The sequence below is a fragment of the Lissotriton vulgaris genome, chromosome 9 (genome assembly GCF_964263255.1).
Source record: "Lissotriton vulgaris chromosome 9, aLisVul1.2, whole genome shotgun sequence".
NCBI lineage: Eukaryota > Metazoa > Chordata > Amphibia > Caudata > Salamandridae > Lissotriton > Lissotriton vulgaris.
In genome coordinates, this window is record NC_141697.1 from 127,055,031 (window position 1) to 127,075,612 (window position 20,582).

The window sequence follows — 20,582 nt, forward strand, 5'->3', positions numbered from 1 at the left end:
ATGTCTGTGCTTGTTTAAGTATAGGCGTTCATACATAGATTTCAAACAAGTAATGTAAGCATTTGGTATAGCCACGCTTTTCTATAATTTGTGGTAGGAGGAAAGAAAAGCTGTTACCTTCCTGGTTTAAAACGGTCATCCTAGACATCCTTTGACAAATGTAAGCATTGCAAAGGCCGTAAAACTACAAAGGAACACCCCTTTGAATTAAGGAAAATGATTGCCTGAAGGGGGAGGGAAAAACGAAATTGAAAATTGATCGGCCGGAACTAAGCTTGGTGTGCTTTACAAAGCTATACCCTTATTGGATGCAAGTACTTGCACTACGTCAAATGTCTTGTTTTTCCATTTCAAGATCAGCTGTGGAGAGCTAAGCTGTCTCAATGGCACGTTCTTTAAGCAGCTGAAAAGTATTTAATCCCACTCACTCTGGTGATTCTGGGGAGAGACCGGTAAACCCATGTATGATGTTTCATTGCCTCTTGATACTTTTAATCAGTTCTTTGGCATTAGACTTGGTTTTCTCTGCAGGTTCACACCCAAACTCTTTGCCTTCACCCCTCCTTTTTTATGAATTCGTTTTTGCTGGCTTTAGGATTCTGTGCACTTTACCAGTGGCAACCAATGCTAAAGAACTTGTGCTAACACCTTAAAACCTGGGAGAATTAGCATACACCTGAATGACATATTTAATTTACTTATAAGTCGGAGGAGCCTAGCTAGCAACCACGATGGCCGCCTGATTCCTCGGCTCCGCCGACCGTCTCGCTTTCCTCCCGTCTCCTGCCCTATCCTGCCAGAGATCCTTAATTTCATCGGTGATTCCGGAGTCGGGAGACGAACCCGGTTCCCAGGGTGTGCCTACCTTCGTGTTCCGTGCAGTGGCGGTGACGGTGCGCCCTCGCCCTTCCCTGATGCCTCGCGGCGGAGCTTAGGTCTTTGTCCTGCGTGTGTGGCCGGCCCCGAGAGCGGCAGCGGCGGCCATCTCGGGCTGGGCGGCGCTGACCGCGGAGAAACGACTGCTGCCTACAATTCCATGCCGCGGCAGCCCAACTTGCTGCGTTTCCCCTTAGGCTGCTTTCGGGGCTGAGAACGCCACAGTGTATCGTCATTCCGGCCCTCAGACGGCAATCCTTGATACATTGTGTCGTCTTCCATGTGGAACGCCATCTTAGAGCGCTGCCACTCGCTACTGGTGAGAGACTACCCCACGGTGCTGCTGGAGCCCGCTTACTGTCCACATCGCCGGCCATCGTGAGAGGTGCAGGAATGGACTGGACTGCCCCTGTGTCCCCTGTTTGGCTATGTTGCTGTGAGTGCCGACGGGGTGCTCGGCTGATTGTAAGGGGCGATGGCGTCCGGCTTCAGGACATGGCATACGCCTGTGAGCGATGTGTACAGTGGCAACTCAGAGATCGACTCGCCCCCTGGGATGATGGCGTTCAATCTCGAATAACGACTTCTGAAGACCTGCCCGACGTACAGGGAAGTGCTGCACCCTTATTTCCTGAGACGCCCCTGCGGACTATTGACGTCCTAGTAGCCCTGAGTGATCTGCGTGCTGCCCAATGTGCTGCTGCTAGAGACCTGGAGGACCGGCTGGCCGCCATTTCATCCAGTTTGCAACCGACCGACCAAACTTGTCCGCGAGTGCTGGGCGCTGCGCCACATCCTATGCCTTATTACTGCGGATTGCCTATTCAGCTGTCCACAGTTGCGTCACTGGCGCAGTATCCGACCCCCGCCGTGTCAATACATGCGCTAGCTCGGAAGACGTCTGCTACTCATGGTCCCACGCGGCGGAGAGGGATTCTCCCACGAGAGCCACGTCCGGCAACTTCACTGTGGTCCACTGATGGAACTTGTTATCTTCCCCTGGGACTGATGCTACTGCTCGGATTGACTTTCTTTGGCGATCTAATGCTGCATGGTATTCCTTCTGACACGCTTCTTGCATGCTGGGCTCCGTGTTGGACATTCCATGGCGGTCATCATTCTACCCTGCCGTGGCCGTTTGGTCTGCCTGCCCCGTCCGGGTTGGCTATCCCGCAGCTGGACTCTGTTGGCACATTGGACCGCAAGGGGCTGGGTTGAGGCTGCTTCTTTCTCCTTTGCCTGCTGAAACTCTTATTGCTGGAACTGTAATATATGAGCCGGGAATTTGAGTGTTGGTTTTGTATAGGTCTCGGGGCTCGGGGATGGTCTATCGTGGTTGCGCATACTGATTGCTCTATGTATACTTGTTATGTCCTCCTCCGCTTTCACCGGGAGGTATAGATCAGGTTCTTCTGTTCTTTCTCCCTAAATCTTTTCCCTTATGTGGGTATTCTTGGGGCGACAGGCACGTTCTTGGGGGGGGAGGGCCGTAGCCTCTTCGACGTGCAGGGTGGGGGGGTTCGGGCTTGATTTCTCTTCCTTTTTTGTTTCTATGGCCTTTCTTCTTGTTCTCTCTCTTATTTCCTTTTCTTTCTCTTCATATCTTGGGTCAGACGGGAGGTGGGGTTTTTGGGTTTTTTATTTTTTCCGGGATGTTCTCTGCGCTTTGTGCCTATGTCTTTACCACATGTTCTGTTGACAGTATGACCAAGATGTCGATTTTAATGCATAGCTACTGAATGATTGCATATCCTGCTTTTCCTTCCCTCTTCTGCTACCAATTGAGGGCGCATATCCTATCACGCATTTTCCCATGTAATGAATGCCTCTCTCCATACGCCGTCGGATCCTTTTATTGCTTGTGTGTAGTGGTCCCTCCTATATCCTATCGTATCGTAGTCGAGCTAGGTTGCAATTCCTGATGTGATATGTTGATTGGGCGGGCGCTAATTAGGGCGACATGTACCTTTGTGCTTAGTTATCCTGGTCGTAATGATCCACTTCAGTAATTTTTATAACGATGTTTAACTTGTGGTTATCCTCTTATATAGTTCGCCCACTCTGCTACCCTGTCTGACTTTAGGACGATTCGTCAAAATTACAAAACGAAACCCTCTTTATCCTTTTCCGGTGTTTCCTTGCCAGTCTATTGTAGTGCTGCTTATTTTTTGCCAACTGTTGCAAGCAAGGTACTTTGGAAGGTTGTATATTGTCATAGCGGCCGGCCAGCAGTGGTTGTAGGCTGACGCTGTGTACTATGTTTGAGATAAATAAAGGTTTTCAAAAAAAAAAAAATAATAATAATTTACTTATAAGTCCCTAGGTAAGTGAGATACCATGTACTCTGGGCCCGTAAAGAAAATACTGCTGTGGATCTGCACCACTTATTGTGCCACCCACCCAAATCGCCCTTTAAAACATGTCTCAGTCCTGCCTTAGCACCCTGTGTACGGTTTTAAATTGCAAATTCGAATTGCCAAAATAAAACTTTTGCCAAGCCAAAAACTCCCTTTGTAATACATAGAAGCCACCCCTAGAGTAGGCCCTAAACAGCCCATAGTGCAGGGTGCATTGTATAAAAAAAATTAGTCATGTACATTTAAGTCTTTTATGTCCTGGTAGTGAAAAACCCACTGATTCATTTTTCACTACTGTGAGACGTACCTCTCCCATAGGAGAACATTGGGATTACCTTATTGTAACAAGTAATAACTTTTGTTAGGTAAGAGGTAGAAATATCATGCTTAGTACCAATAAAATGTAATTCAAAATCCTCTTTAGTGAAAAAAGTTGTAATTTAAATCACAGATCCGAAAATTTCACTCCTAGAAAGCTGGTATTTTCTTGACCTAGCCATTTGGTGCCTGTATCTTGAGTCACATGACCAGGTGTAGGTGGCAGTTGGCCTTTATGTATTCCTTCTAGACAGTAAGACAGAGGGGCTAGGTGTTGGTAGGAATCCTGACAGGATGGGAGTGACGGAGCTGTGCACAGCCCATTAACATTTTAACAGAGCTGCCTCCACACACACACACACACACACACACACACACACACCAAGGACTTCACACTAGATATTTGTGACCTCAGCCCCTCTGTTCCCAGGCAAGAAATTCCAGACCCATCTGTGGAAGGGAACCCTTAGAAGCTTTTCCACTTCAAAGCTGGAACCAGGTATAAAAATAGGACCTTCAGACCCACTCTTCAGTTCACTTCCGGACCTGCGAAGGACTGCCCTACTGCCTGTGGCCTGCTGTGAACTTTAAAGGCCTGCCCTGCTGCACAAAGCCTGTCCTGTGCACTCAGAGGACTGCCCTGCTGCGTTAGACTTTTTATTGTTTTTTTGTTGCTTTAATCCAGGACCAACAGAGTTACTCCAAGGGCTAGTTTGTCGGTCTCTTGTTCAAAGTGACTGGTACATGAAAGGCTCCCAACAATATGCAAATGGCATCTAGGCACATCCTTGGAAGTGGTGCTAAAGGTGCTCAACCAGCCAAAATCCAAAATGTTATACCTAAAAGTGCTCTGAGAACCGAGAGGAGACTGGAACCTAATCCAATCAGTGGCACTTCGTCAGAGGGCTACCTTGCCTCTTGGAGCCCTCATTGGCTGCAGCCTGCAGTTTCATCCTTCTGGAGACTTTCGACTTTCAAATAAGAGACGGAGTTCAAACATAGAAATCTTCACTGCAACTTTACCAGTGACTCTCTGATGATGACGTCTCCTCCTCGGACACCTCTGGCTGCCTTGCCCCACTGAACTTTACCTTCTCAGAGACTTTTCTTTGAAATATCTATTTTACGTCCGAAGGTAAGTCGAGACGGCCCAATCTACTTCTTGTATCCGAACTGCGATCCATCCATGTCAGCCATCACTTTTAACTTTGTCCCACAGACCACTGCCTACTCCTTAAAAAAATTAAACAAATGTTTCATTTTTCTTTTTTAAATGCAGCTCGTGTTCCTTCGAGGAAAACGAGCTGCATTAAAAATAAAAAATAAACTTCTTTATTTAAAAAGCAGTCTCAGACTTGGTGGTCTGCTGACCCCAGCAGGCCACCATCCCTGGGAGTTCTAGGCATTCCTAATGGGGTTGCAAATTGCACCTGTCTCATGAATATTAATGAGGCAGGCGAATCGCTAACAGTGTCCTGAGACAATGTAGTAAATTACAATTTGCGAGTTGCAAATTGTAAGGTTCGTACATCTGGCCCCAAAATCTTGTTATAGTGTTGCTTTATTACTGTGAATGCCCCATAAGTACTTTCCACATTATTATTAATTTTTTAAAAATTTACTTGAGTTTTATATAGCGCTGGCTAGAACCGGAGGTATCGGAGCGCTTTACATGAGGAGAGTTACATAGGTTACAAGTTACACATTGTTACAGAAGGTACATCAATTACAACTTACATCCGTTGGTTCATGGTGTTTAGAAGGGTAAGGTAAAATGGGGATGGGGATTAAGTGGAGAATAGGCACAAGGATAAACAAAGCAGGCAGGGGGAGAGCTATTCAAGGGCGAGAGGAAAGGAATAGGGTAGGCAAGCAAAGAATGAAGGAGGTAAGAGGTGGGGGAAGGGGTAGGAGACACAGCGAGGAGAAGAGGAAGTAACTGTGTCTTATGTCCGGCTGGGTGAGAGATGGCTCCCCGCGGTAAAGGGATCATTCCCAGTCTGTGGTTAATCAAAGAGAACAAGCTATGTCTGTGTTCTATGTGTCCACACGGGAAACTACCAGAGGGTTAAGCATAAGTTAATGTAGCAACTTTTTATGTTTCACCCTGACCAGGATTGTGGCTGTTGCTTGAGAAGGACTCAGTGCCCTTGACCAACAACCCAATTGCTCACACATTGTGATGACCTATTCTCAGAAATATTTGCAGATTTGGTACAAATATTAACCTGGACTGCACTGAAACTTTAAATCATGGGAAAATGCCCCTTGCCCGTGGCCCTCTGTATAGCTCTTGTTTTTGGGCTAATTTGAAAACTGCCTAAAACTAAAACCAGAAGATGACAAAAAAAGAAGCTGAACTGGCAAAGTGGAAAGACTAGGGCATTGAAAGAGCGAGAAGTAGAAAGGATCATTGGCAATACAGATAAAGGAGTCTAGAGGGAGAGCGGAATTATCAATGAAGATGGGAAGAGAAGAGCAGCATCGGAGTAAGACCAAACCAAAAGGAGAACAGTGTAATGCCCAATATAAAGATTGGACTTTATCCTTTTGAGACCACGCAAGTTCAAGGGAGTTTGTATGGTACGAGTGCTTGGGGAGGGGGGACCCTTAACAAAGGGCATAGACGAGGCCCTTAAACAACATGGCCGAAGAGTACAATGCAATGGGAGGCTTGTCTGTACCCTAGTTTTAGGCCTCTTACGTCTGTGGGGTTACGACTTTTGACCTGAAAGTATTTTTTCTGGCGGCAGTAACCTCTGTTCGCCGGTTGGGAGAGTTAAGCTCATTTTCCCGTCTGTCTCATTTCTTTTGTGAGTGTGATGACAGGATTGTTCTTTGGTTGGTCCCTGGCTTTGTGCCAGAAGTGAATTCTGTCTTATCGTCAGTAGGAGATCATTCTTCAGGTATTTTTCCCTGATCCTCTGTCTACTGAGGAAGTGGCACTTCATGTGCTGGATGTATGTACGGCCGTTCGGATTTACCTGAAACGTGTGAAGGAGTTTCCTCCTCTTTATTTGTTATCTTTGGTCCTGCCCGAAAGGGAGATAAGCCTTCCACTCAGGGCAGGTGAATTCGGTCGGAGATTTTGCTTGCTCATAAGCAGTTTGGCGTGTCTCTGGGGATACAGGGGAGGTCTACTAGGGGCTTGTCTGCTTCTGTTGCAGAGCTCCAGGGTACTTCTTTACAAGAGAACTGTCTGGCGGCCACTTGAGCAGGTCTTCTTTCTACTTTTGTGTCCCATTATCATGTGCTTCAGGGTCCAGAGGTGCTGCACTTCTAAAGTGCTGGCTTCTAAATTGTAAGCTGTTCTTCCTGTGGATTAAATATATGTTTGCATTTTCTGTGCAGTTGTCCTGGTCCTTTTTGTGGCTTTGGTGCATCTCAACGTGTGATTCATTACAGCTATAGGGACGAGGAGGTAATACTGTGATTACTTACTGGTAATAGCATTACTCTGAGTCCTTCTCTTGCTGTAACAAATCAGTCCATCCCTCCTTCCCGCCCTATCTACCAGTCCAACTGTGTGTTTGGGCTTGATACGTAACAGATAGTGAGGAGGAGAGAAGGTGTTTTTATATTTTGGAAAGGGTTGTGAATGGAGGCACATGGGCCTCAATGTGAGATTCATCACAGCGAGAGAAGGTCTCAGTGATGCTATTACCAGTAAGTAATCACAGCAATACATTTTATCAATCGACAGATCAATGTCTAATTTCAACTGCCTCTGCTAAAGGACTGCAAATAGAAAAGCATATAAAATCATCTTCTAACAATATTTTCAATCAAGTGACAAGAAAGTGTTTGTCTCCGTATGCTAAGGTGATAGAAAGTAGATAACAAAAGAGAGTTGCCAATACTGATCACCAAACAATTCATATACTTTTGGGTACAGTACTTGAAACAACATTCAAGACCAATAGCTAATTAATAACTTTTATTATTCTTTGAGATTTTATCAACACAAAAACTCATACTTTTAACGAATGCATATTCCAAGAGACAAACATAGAAAACATATTCAGCAGGGGGTCAATTTTAGGAATCATTCAACATATCACACATATCACAAGCATACACGATGCAACCATTCAAGAAAGGGAAGGGGTACAATAGCTTTTAGAGCAATACAAAGTGTACAAAAGTTTTTCAATATTTACAAGATAACACCAGACAAAAGGGGAAAAGAATTGAGAAAAGAAGCCAAGGTCTGCGGGGCATTTAACACTATAGTCACTTAATAATTAGTCTCGCACCAAGTACAATCCTATAAAGAGATTAAATGTTATTTAGAAAAGGTAATGTACACAAAATCGGGACAAGCAACAAAACAATTCTTAACATCAGTGCTTGTCACTCTTGCAGACAACTGTGTGGCTATGGCCTACGCGTTTCGAATCCCGTTGGCTTGTGGGGATTCTCTTCAGGGCCTTGGGTTTTCTCTGGGTGGGAAAAATAAATAAAAAGAAAAAAGAGAAAGTGTAAATTTCAACGTAACCCAGTTGTTTTTACCAAGTGATCAACATCAGGCGCAACACATAGTGACCACCCTTTTCTACACAGACTTACCAACAAGCAACTGAATGCGGGGGGCTGGGGAGCCTCAACTTTATAATAAGGTGGAATATGGCGGAATCTACAGGGGTTAAAACATATAGGGAGTCAGGAGGTTGAAACCATACTAGGAAAGCTCTCTTAGTGGTAGTGGGGGCTGCTTGTTTACTTACATTTCTTTCTTGGGAAAGATTTTCACGAGAGGAAGAACCAGGTTCGCAATGGGATACGGTGGAGACCTGTGTGAAAGTAATCGGGTGGTACGTCAGAACAATCTAATCGAGATGAATTCGCAACAAGGTAGTAGTTACAGGTGTATAATCGTGCTCACCTAAAAATAATCTTGCTAAAGGTTCGCCTACGCCGAGAAGAGAAGACTCACAGAGGAAGTCTAAGTAAAAAATGTGTATATATTACTTTAATATACAGACGCTGGGAAATGTCAATACAGCCGGCTTTTAATTAGAAAAAACATACCGAGCTTCAAATGAAATTCTCAAGCAGTAAAATGCAGGGGCGACTTATTCCTTTCAGTCCGTTTCGTGTTTTAGATAATCTGAAAACGACCCAGCAATGAAAGTGATTTAGTAACTGACAAGCGACTATGTAGCAAAGAAATGTCAATAGAGCCGGCTTTTAATTAGAACAAACAAGGTGATAGAAAGGGCGTGAAACTCTCTAAGCCTTCTGTCCGTGCCAATACATCATTTAATAACTGTTTCTGTAAAGAACCATACCTTATTAGGGTCCCCTCCCCAAAACATTTTTAAAATCTTTTTTTACGAGGTTGAGGATGAACCATCTTAACTGGTTTTTAGCTTTCCTGAAGGGCCCGAATGTGGTAATTAGTTCTATACCCTGTGGCTGCGACCTAGTGTCTCCCCAAAACATACTCCATTTTGCTATGTTTTGTGGATTTTATGCCAGACTCTGAAGCAGCAGTGGCTGCTCCATTTGGACAGAAGAGTGCCCTGCTGTGAGCATAGCAAAAGTGAAAAATAAAATGGTAATAAAGTCACTTAATTACCCTTAAAATGTTTGTTTTGCCAGCCGCCGGAGCAGATTGTTGGGGCATACGGGGCAGGGCCAATGCTGCACTGCAGACTGGGAGCGGGGAGGAGTGCTGCCTGGCTACACCAGTTTAAACTATGCATGTCACTTTGACTGACAGTCTTGCGAATACTAGCCTGATATGCACAGTTTAAATTTCTCCAGCTTGGCCTGTTATACAGCTGGATAGATGGACAACATGGGCCTCAAGTGTCAGTATGAGCGGTGAGCCAGCCTGCTCCATCCAATCGTGTCACTGCTTTTATGCTGGGTAACCGCATGAGAGCAGCGTTGGGATTAGGGAGGGGAGTTTACTCTGGTGACTTCACTGTGGTGGGTCATTTCCAGTTTTGGGTCAAGGGTGATTCCCAGAGATTTTACTGAGTTAGCTATGGTGGGAGTGCTACTTGGGGCATCCATATCCTTAAGCCATTCAACAATTTGTGGTTCTCTTTCTTGTTGGAGATTAGGAGGAACTCTGTTTTGACTTGATTGAGTTTGAGGTGGTTTTGGGACCGCCATTGTTGAATTTCTTTAATAGTGTTCTTTAGTCTGGAAATGTCGTCTCAGAAGGTAGTTTCTAAATAAATCGGAGTGTCATCAGCATATAGGTGGAAGGAGATCTTTGCGTTTTTGTGTATCGTTGAGATGGGTTGTATGTATATGGTGAACAGTGTTGGAGAGAGCACTGAACCTTGGGGTACACCCCTGCTGGCTGGGCGGGGGTCGGATGCAAAGTCTTTGTTTTTTATCCTTTGCGATCTGTTTTGTAGGAAGGCTGTGCACCACCGGAGGACGGTCTCATCTGCACCAACCCTTTCTTGTAGGGCCTTGATGAGGAGCTGGTGATCAACCGTGTCGAAAGCAGCCAACAGGTCTAGGAGAATGAGTAGGCAGCAGTGATCGGTATCCAGTGATTTACGGATGTCATCTGTGATGTTGAGGATCGCCGTTTCGGTGCAGTAACCTTTTCTGAAACCTGATTGGTGAGGGTCAAGAAGGCTAATATTGTCCATTTGCTGAATCAGTTGAGAGAGTGCGCATGTTTCGAGGATTTTGCATAGGAGGGGGAGATTGGAGATGGGTCTGAACTTGAAGTTGTTTAGGTCTGTGCAGTCAAGGCCTGGTTTCTTAATTATTGGTGTTACTTGGCCAACTTTAAGGCAGTTGGGTATGCTTCCGGTTCTCAAGGAGCTGTTGATGATTCTGCACCAGAACCGGGCTATGGAGAGTTTGAGTTCTTTGGTCAGTAGGTAGGGTGTAGGGTTGAGGGCGTGGGAAGCCGGATTGGTGATGGAGATTAATTTGATAATCTCGGCTACTGAGATGGGATTGAAGGATTTCCACGCAATGGTGTGTAGCTGGCCACTGTTATCCATTGCGACTGGGGGCGGGCTTATGCATGCGGAGTTGGCGTAGGTGTCTGTATCTAGTGAGAGCTAAATCTTGTAGATTTTTTCTTCAAAGAAGGTGGCAAAGTTTTCACACAGTTCCTTGGAGGCCTGGGTAGAGGATACGAGGGGCTTGGAGGTTTCCTGCTTGATGATTTTGAGTAGTTTGTTGGGCCTGTTTTTAGCATTGTCCAGGGCGGAGCAGAAGAAGTTGGATTTAACGCTATGGATGTGTTTTTTGTATTTTCTTCAAGATGCTTTGTTCAAGTAGGCACGTGGAGGTTTTTTTTTCTCCAGAGTCTTTCTATGGCTCCAAGTTGTCTCCTTTCAATGTTTTTTTTTTTTTTAGTTTCAAGGGGGCCATCTGATCTAGAATGAATGTGTTGTAATGGTCCGTGAGTTCTGTCGTGGTTAGACCATCCGTGGGGATGCTGAGTTGTGCATTGACTTTTCCCTTCAAGTCAGTCATGTTGACCTGGATGAGGTTTCTGGTCCATTTGGGCGGTTAACGGATGGGTAGTTGTAGGTTAACTGGTTGGGTGAGGTGGAAGAGGATTAAGTGGTGGTCAGACCAGTCCACGGGCAAGGTGTGAGTTATCGACACTGTCTCTTTTGGCTATAATGGCATCACGGGTTGATCCTTTGTTTTGGGTCTCTTCTGTGCAGTGTTGCAAGAGGTTGTTGTTGAGAAGTAGCTCATTCAGGTTGCGTACTGGTGGATTGTTAACTTCATTCCAGTGAAGGTTGAAGTTCCCTAGAATTAGGTTCTTAGTATCTTGAAGTGAACAGTGGGCAATCAGGTCGGACAGGTGTTCAGTGAAATCAGCTGAGTTGATTGGGGGGTGGTAGATAAGGTGACAGGTTAATGAGTCTTTGTTGCTTGTACCAATGGTGACAGATTCTTTGTTGCTTGTACCATTGGTGACAGTTAGGCATTCAAAGGTGTTGTAGTTGGGAGTCGGCTTCGACATGGAGATATTGTCTCTGTGGATGATTGCTATGCCTCCTCCTCTTTGGTCTTTTCGGGCTTTGCGAGTGATTGAGAAGCCTGGGGGGACAAGGGTGTCCAGGAGAGTGTAGGGAGGAGTCCTTGAGCCAGGTTTCAGTGATGAAAGCTATTTCAATGTCATAGGTGAGGATGGATTCTGCAAGTTCAGTGGCATGTTTGATGGCTGATCTGCAGTTAATGAGCATGCAGCTTGTGGGGGGAGTCTGTTATGAGAGCCTTTTTAAGGGGGGCTCTAGGGATGACTGTGCGGGTGATTTTGGCGAGTCTTGTTCTCTTCCTAGCCCGGTGATCACCTGTATTTTGGATTGTAGGGTGATAGTCCTGAGATTGTCGTTCAGGTAGGCGAGGACCGCTGCCTCACTCATGGACATAGGCTCACTAGTTCTTTAGGGCCTCTGAGAAGTCCTGGGGAGGGGGATTGTGACCCCTTTCTGAGGGGGACTATGGGAGCTTTCTGTTGTGAGCTGGTGGTGTAGGAGTGGGTCCGTTGATGTTTGTGGGCCGCGAGGTTGGCGATTCTTTTTCTTAAGCCCCGGGTTATGGTTGCTATATGGGTTTCCAGGAGGGAGAGTATCTGTTCCGTCTCATATTCGTTGGGACTGGTCCTGAGGGGATGTGTTGGCCCTTTAGGGGGGGGGGTTATTCTCGTGGTTTGCCCTTGTGCCTCCTATTGTACTAATTGATTATCACAGAAGACGTATACCTGTGTAGGACATTAACAAACGAACTTCCTGGTAGACCTCATTCCAACCTAACTTTATCACCTTGGCTGCTAAGGGTTTTCCCCTCCGGTGCTGACTTTTTTGAAAGCTCCTTTATTCATGACGAGCTCAGCTCGTCATCAGCACAGCTCAACTGTGCATCATGACGAGCTGAGCTCGTCATGAGCATCGAAAGGGTTAAGTAGAATGCAGCTTGGATAGCAGCATCTGCTGCTGTTATTATCAAGTGCTCTTTCTTCAAGAATAAAGTCGAGTTACTAAAGCAATCTTTGGTTTCATCTCTGCTTCATGATCCATCTAGCCATTGGCAGATTGCGGGTCTCCTTTTTCCTTTACAGAGCAGGTTGAAACTCTTCAGTTGTTTACTTGCCCTGAAACCCATGCATTGTTCACAGATGGATAAAAAGAGTTAGACCTGATGATTTGTCTGAGCTCTTCCTACACAATCAACTGTTGTAAACTGCTGGTAATGTATCTATGATCTCCTTTGTTGTTGGTTGACCTTTTGACTGCAACAAACAGAATCAAACATGGAATACTGTTACATCTTTTGTCCAGAGCGACAAGACACCATGTCCTCCATCACATTGTTTGAGGAGTTTCTAAAGGGTCCACACGGGTCAAGTACATGTACAACTAGGCTCAACCATGTTTGACATATGCCACAGGTCTCTCTGTACTCTCCTACTTTTACACGTTATATTAAACCTCAGCACAGCTCCTTGGAATATTGATCATCAAATATTGCTTCTTTTGACTATTAATTATGGTAACAATCTAGAAGAACTTGGGATCCAATTTGACCTTATTCAACCTTGGAAGTGTCAGGCTTGCATTAAATGCAGCTTTTAATTGTGGACTGCAACCATCCGATAGAGAAAATGGGACCCTAGGCTATTGCGTATTTTGTGTGAAGGGTGTTCCCAGGTTTCAAAAGAGTGAAAAGCCCTGTTTTCCGTTTTTAAGCAGACCTAACAATAGAAGAGCAGATACATGTGGTTACCAAAACCAACACTCATTTCATCATCTTGAGGGGCAAGATGAGTCACTGTTTGACACTGGGGTCAACTCAACAATTGTTAAAACAAATATTGCTTCACAAATTAATTATAGTGATCCATGTTTTTTGGGTGTTTAACAAAAATCCTGAACTACTTGCAAAAACTACAGAACCGTGCTACTGCCATTGTCTCAGATATTTCTAAATATGACTGTCTCCCCAATTCTGCACTGGATCCAATGAAGGCCACAGTTTAGTTTCCATGTCTTTTTATATATGCATAATTTTTTTCATGAATATGACCTGATAAAATCTGTTCTTTTATGTTCTAGCATGCCCCAACTAAAGATCTAAGATCTGGAGAAGAAAATCTAGCTGTTAGTGGGCATTTCTATGGTCTAGGTGATAGTTGACAGGTTGTCCCAAGATTTGGGAACACACTGTTTTTGAAATTACATTTAATTACTAGCCGGACCCAGTTTAAAAACTCATAAACACTTGCTTGTTCCCAGAAGTTAAATTATACTGGTGAGGTTGTCTTGCACTTTGGTGCTCCAGGGTTCTTTAGTGATTGATACATCTTTTATGATTTCGCAAAACGTACCCATGGACTGCTCACTATTGTAGTTTAGCAGTGTCGTGGCATTCCAAATATTTGGTGCTGTTACTCAACTCAATGGTAAGTTATCCCTTACTTAGTAAATGTTTGTTAAGAAAAGTGATGCTCCATTTGCCTCTATGCAGAACGTAAGTAAAATATTTGGTATATGCATGCAACATATGCCCTTACATGTGTTCCACTGGAGAAACAACTTTTAGAATCCTGTTCAACGGTTTCCGAGCCCCAACTGTAGCAGGAACATTTGACTGTCTCTGAGGGGAAAGTGCCTGCTTTGTTCTCTAGCTGAATGTGGTTGGTAACCGGTTTGACCTTGCTTCCGTTTTTGGCTCCCTCCCACTTACTTTTTGAGTGTGCTTATTTTGAAATTTTAGATATCAAATTTTGCCCACTACACAGCTGTCCCTTGTACCCTGGAAAAAAAGCTGTGTAGTTCAGTTGATCTGGGACTTCCGAGGAGAGTAGAGATGGGCTAGGACAGAAAAGAAAAGAATTAAACAATAAAAGTTTCAACTCTATTTAATTTTAATTTCTTTAAAGCGCAGGTAGAATGATTCAGATGAAGGGGGAATGGAGTTCCAAACTTTAGGTACACAACCAGAGAATTATTGCATTTTGGATAAATGTTTTTATCTCTGCACTCCAATTTCCTGACCTGCCATATGTAGGAGCACAAAAACTGCTAAATACTGGCCCACTGGTACAATAAATTAATGACTGGATAAGGCCAGTAAAATGCTGCCGTGCTAGAAATATACTTTTATATACAACATTAAATAATACAATTTGATCGACTATTGCTCATGTTGTTGTGTGGTGCTGCATTGTGATAATGTTACAGAGTGCAGGGAAGAATTCCTATATTCTTTGAAGTATGTGGCAGTTGGAAATATACTCCAATTGAAGGATTAAGCCTATTAGAGTACAGTTTTCACTAGGTTTTTTTGGCTCCTGTCCTAAAGTCCTCGCTTGAATGTGGGACCTTTGTATGTTGGGACGAAGTGTTTTGTACCTTTTTGAACTGGTGCACTCTTAAGTGGGTTGTGTCCTACATTCATTCTATGGAAGCCACTCGTTACCTGTCATTTTCTTCACTGTGTTATGTACACTCAAGTGTGTGCATACCACACTTCATTTATGGTTGTGGAATATAAGCACATTTAAGGTGACTGCTCGTGACCTCTCTTTGCCAGTATGATTGACTTTGGAGCACTTTATTTGGTTTATTTGCATACAATATATCTGCTGTGTGGATTGGGTCCTACTCTTGGAAAAAGCTTTTGGTTTGCAAATATCCAGGCGCTTTTACCACTGTTTTGAGCAGTCAGCAGTTTGATTCTTATCTTCAGTTATGCCTGAGCTGTGCCTACTTGGAACCTGAGAGAATAGGCTGTAAGCCGAGGCAGTGGTTTAGATGATTGGGAGAGGGTATAGTTGCAACCAGAGCCATATTGCATTAGAAATCGCACTGGAATTCCCTCTCCCTTCTATAAGGAAGTTTCAGGTTGTGTGTCCCAAAGAAAAACCGGATTGAGACGCAATGAATATCCAGATACCATGAATCAAACCCCAACAGTCAAGCTGTAGCTTTGTATCTTGAGGAAAAAGTGTAAGAATACTTAGCGCTAATTTAGTGGTTGAAGCTCTTCTGAAATGCATAAAATCTGTGGCAGTTTAGATCTTTTGCTTAGGGTTGACCTTTATCTGACACTGGCCTTTATCGTTCTAGTGTTTAATGCAGTAAAGTTTTCATCATGGATCAAACGTTCTTGAGTCGGGTTCTCGGACAATGCATAAAAATCACCCTAAAGTGTGGCTCATTCCAAGGGGTTTTACAACATGTGGACCCTAGCAGAGCTATACTCTTAAGTAAAGGTAAGCTATTTTTGTGACTTTAAGTTTTTAACTTCTAACGCCTGATGGATCTTTTCCTACGTGTAAAACTGCTATGTTGACATAGATGTCACAGCCAATTAATTCCTCCTAATACTGTTGTGAAATATTGCTGCCAGGTATTATTCCCAAGATCAGAAAGTGCAGAAGTCAGCCATGGTTTTTGATGTATAAGGTCCATTGGTAACAGGAGGCCTAACAACAAACTATCAAAGGACTACTTCAATCGAGTCCCTTCCATTGATCAAAAGAAACAAGTGACAATCTTTTGGCCATCTGTGGCCTGTTGGGGTTTTAGACTCCATATTTCACACATGGCCTATTGAGTGTGTTCCAGTTACTGTTTAAAGGCTAGAAATGTTTATCTATGAGTTAATGAACTGGTTTCCTTGGCCACACAAGCAGTGATTCTTCTTTACAGTAGCAGCACATAATTTACAATAGCAGCTAATGCTCCTAAACCCCACACTTAAAGTCCATACCTTCAGTCCAATGCTGATACAATCACTAGAGCTCAATACTGGTGCAATCATTAGGGTATCTGCTGCTATAGATCTCCACTCTATCTGCCAGATATTCAAAATAATTCAACAATAATGTGTGCTGAGTAACTCTAGTAAATCACAATTTGGATTCATTTTTCCATAATGATTTTATACATGCAAAAGTATCCAGTCGAGATGTCCCTCAAATTCCTAGTATTCCAAGGTAGCACAATCCATTTAATAACTTCATTGACGGCAGTCATGTTTCGTCCTTATTGGGTCTTCCTCAAGGTTTAATTTAATAGTGAATACGGTCCTTTTTTTCACATTTTCAGTCTCATTAATATCAGCAAATTATTTCCTAAGTTCTATAAGGTTTTTGACCTGGCTATACTGAACATATTATTTTAGGGCCTGACTCACTTACCCTTCGGAGTAATTTAAAATTTTAAGAAACTTAACTCCTGTTTGGCTATTCACAAATCCGAGTGTAAATTTACTTCATAAGTGTAACTTACACTGGAGTAGTAAATGTACTCAAAAGTGTAAATTATTTTAGATACCTTTGTGAATCAAGCCCACAGTCTCTGGTCCAATGCCAAGTCGGAAGTTGGGGTTTCCTAATTTCCAAGAGCAAAGTAGGAAGAACTATCAAGCTCTCGGTAAACAAAATGGCATCCAGAGGCACAAGGGTTAGTCGTGTCCCGATGACATCATTGCTGTGTTCCCAAGCCATTAACACAAGAACACTAACAGCACAGAGAAAGACGGAGACAAGATTGAAAGTGGACAGATGAATTTAGTTTGGGAGGCGATAGAGTAGGATGTTAGCTGAGATGTGTTCTCTTGTGAATTATCACCATTTGTGATAAATGATCTGTCAGTCTTTCTTCATTATGGTAACATGAAATGCATCAGTACTGATGAATTCTGAACTTTTGGGAATATACAACTCTGCATCTACATTGCCTCCTGATAATGAAAGTAAACATCTGGACTCTATGACTAGAAAGATGTGTGGAACATCTGCTGAGGCAGCGAAAGCTTCCACCACATAGCCATACAATGCAGATATGACTGGTCTCTGTGTGAAGTTTTCAAAAGCTTTGCAGAAAACCACAGGTCAATAATAGAGGACTTTTAGGCACTTGGAAGAAGTGGGATGTTGTATTTCACCCCAAATATTGTGGGTGCTGAAAAATCGACCTCGCTCTTTGCTGCTCTATCCATGTTTGGCAGTGCAACATCCATGTTGACTCTAAGGCTGTACACCTGAAGTACTCTTAATCTTAATTCTCTGGCATCAGTTATCTTTGTTCAGGTCACAAGCTGGGTAGGAGACGCTGACGATGAGATTAGAAATGGCTACTTGAAGTGTAGGTTTGGAAAACGGTATAGAAAGCCTTTCGTTTCTTAAAACTGGGAGTGAAAAGGGTCACAGAGGCCAGCTGGGCGATGAATACTGTGCAAAATGACTGTTTCCTAAGGTTCAACTCTTTTCCAGGGACCATGCCTTTGACGAAGTATTGAAAATACAATGATTCAGCGGGGAGTAAATACTCTTAAACAAAAACGGGCTGTGTAACAAGTTCCTTCTTCCCAAAAAACGGAGAGTAAAATCCTGAAAGAATTAATTAAATCAACTCCCTGCTCTAGCCAGATGATGGAATTTTTTTGTTTGTAAAATCTTTATTTTGGCTCCTAGCCATAAAACAATAAATAAAAACAATACATTACAATAAATAAAAACAAGACCGTTTGCACCACATGCCAGTTCATGAATTCATCCATCCAATAATAAACCAAAGCGCGGTACATCCACTATCAAAAATGCATAAAGTATAAAATACAGATTAAAAGCAGTAGAATCTAAAAATCCACAAAAACATCGGGCTCATAGAAGCAAAGAAAATGGATACCCACTAGCTGGGCAGATGTTTATGCGTGTACCTCCACTTATGCATCAAAAATTGGGAGACAGGAAACCTAATGCGTTGACTGGTGTTACTACTTAGAATCCTATAATTTCTTGTCCCCAGGTTGTGACAAACCGGTAAAATCCTCTTGTTCCTGATTACTTGGTAAAATGGGCAAATAAATATGACCTGCTCAGTCAACTCCTCAACCTGTGATCAAAAATGGACAAAAACTGTCTCCCCTCGCTTAAAGTGCTTCTGTTCTGCGGTGAAGGCACATAGCGGAAACATCTCTTTGGCAAAATTTAAGATGTAAGGTTTTTGCCAGAGGAGGTTCGATCTCTTCCAAATAAAATTTCATACAGTAATCAATAGTGTAGCCTAAAATAGAGTCAGTGAGCGATCCTACCCTTACAGAACATAGCACTTGGTTGTCATTATATTACCAATAAGTACTTTTTAACTCTGATTTGGAGACTAGTCCAGCATCACCTGGGGATGACCACAAATTGGAATGCCTAACCCATACCAAACCTGCTTTCATAGACTGGAACCAGGGAATTTTACAAACCCCAGGTTGCCTTGTAACATCTTTAACAGCCATGCAAAAAGAGGTGAGTTCAGGGGTGATCCACAACATATGCCAATACAAGGGTGGCCTCACTACATCATTAATTCGTTTGAGACTATAGTCAAGACATAGAGGAACAAGCTGGCTGCTCACTGGCAGGCCACAGAGTTTCTTCACAAATATATTCTCAATTTTTAGAGAGCAAGAGTCCTGAGAACCCCAAAATTCTCCTCCGTACAGTGTAGCTCCTGAAGCCTGACTCTTACAAATCTCGAGTGGAAGTCACTGGACATAAGGAGGAAGCTCTGTGCGCCCTCAGAATACCAAACAGAGCTGCTCTAGCTCGAGGCCATGCATCGTCATATGGGAGATCCAATCAAATTTCCCCAGGTATTCACACACACAGACTCTTTCCCAGATCGTTCCATTAAGGGTCGGGTTAGGGCGAGTGGTTGCACAGGGGTTAAAAACGATAAACCTGGTCTTGCCAAAGTTGATCTCAAGCAGTTGCTGCCTGCAGAAAAGACCGAAAGCAATTAAAAAGATTCTGCATCCCCATGGGGGATTTTGATAGCCAAAGGTTATTGTCTGCAAACAGGAGGGCTCCTATTGCAAAACCAAATCATTGATAAATAAAAGAAAATGGGTTGGGGCTAACAGACATACCTGCCTTACTCCATGAAAAACAAGGATGGGGTCTGTCAGATCACCTTGTGGTCCACATCTAACCTGATCATAAATATTCAATCTACTGAGAATATTAACAAGGGACCTCGGCACCCCCATCTTCTTCACAATCTTCACAACTGATCTCTAAGGGCTAGGTCGAAGGCAGACCGAGGAGCCACAAAAATGACATACAGTCTGCCTCCACCCAGGAGCACATATTTCCAAAATAAAAGTTGCAGACGAAACACCTGATCCATGATTCCTACAATATCCCTAAAACCAGCCTGCAAGGGAGTTAAGATGTTGCAGTCTGATATCCACCCACTCAGCCGATTCAGAATAACCCAGCTGAACAGCATCTGGGTCCTGCTTATGAGGCTGATCGGCCTGTAATTTGAAGGCAGGGACCTAGTACCCTCTGCCCCAGTCCAAGTGGGGGGAGGGGGCATGTGTATACCATTCATAATGGCACTAAAATACACTGAAAAGTAAGGACGCCCAATGTCCCTGTAAGACTTAAAAAGGTCACCAGGGAGCGTGTATATCCCAGGGGCCTTATTGGGTATGATCCGATTAAAAGGTCTTGAGATTTCAGTGTCAAACACTGAGAATTACTTGCAGAGTGGAGTCAATGCTAGGCTCTGTAACGCCACCGGGAGTTGGAATGAGTCACAGCTCCCCAAGTGCCAGGGCACTGGGGACTGTCTGATTCAATCACTGTACTCAACTCCCGAGTATAACTGGGAAAAGTGAGCTACCTACATAGATATAACTATCCAAAGGAGCAAGGGTACTGGAGTTCTTTTTGGCAATAATGCACCAAAATGTCCATTAGTCTGTGCTATTGATGGCCCTCAACATGGACTCCTAGATGGACATCTCCCACCTTTTTTTTGTATTGCAGATTAAGTCCTTATACAAAATCCTAGCCATTCTGATGTGGGTTCTAGACCCAGACTTAATTGCACAAGATAGGGCACTCCTAGCTAGCCGACAAGATTTGTGATACCATCGTACTTCTTTCTCCCTCTTACGGGTAGATTGGGACTGCACCAACAACCTATCCCTAAGTGATAAAAACATACGATTATGAATTTTCCCTAGGCTAAAGAATTGATCTACTTCAGCTGGACTCTCTATTACGGAGACTAC

The 20,582-nt window shown here is 43.6% G+C and overlaps 1 protein-coding gene across 2 annotated transcripts in view; it reads left to right on the forward strand.

The window, feature by feature from the left end:
* Positions 1-20,582, forward strand: part of EXD1 (exonuclease 3'-5' domain containing 1) — a 995,593-nt gene that overhangs the window by 2,221 nt on the left and 972,790 nt on the right. For both annotated transcript variants that reach the window (XM_086937165.1, XM_086937166.1), the window contains exon 2: positions 15,626-15,771. In XM_086937165.1, coding sequence (XP_086793291.1) covers positions 15,651-15,771 — 121 coding nt within the window. In that variant the 5' untranslated portion in view covers positions 15,626-15,650. The remainder of the gene's footprint in view (positions 1-15,625; positions 15,772-20,582) is intronic.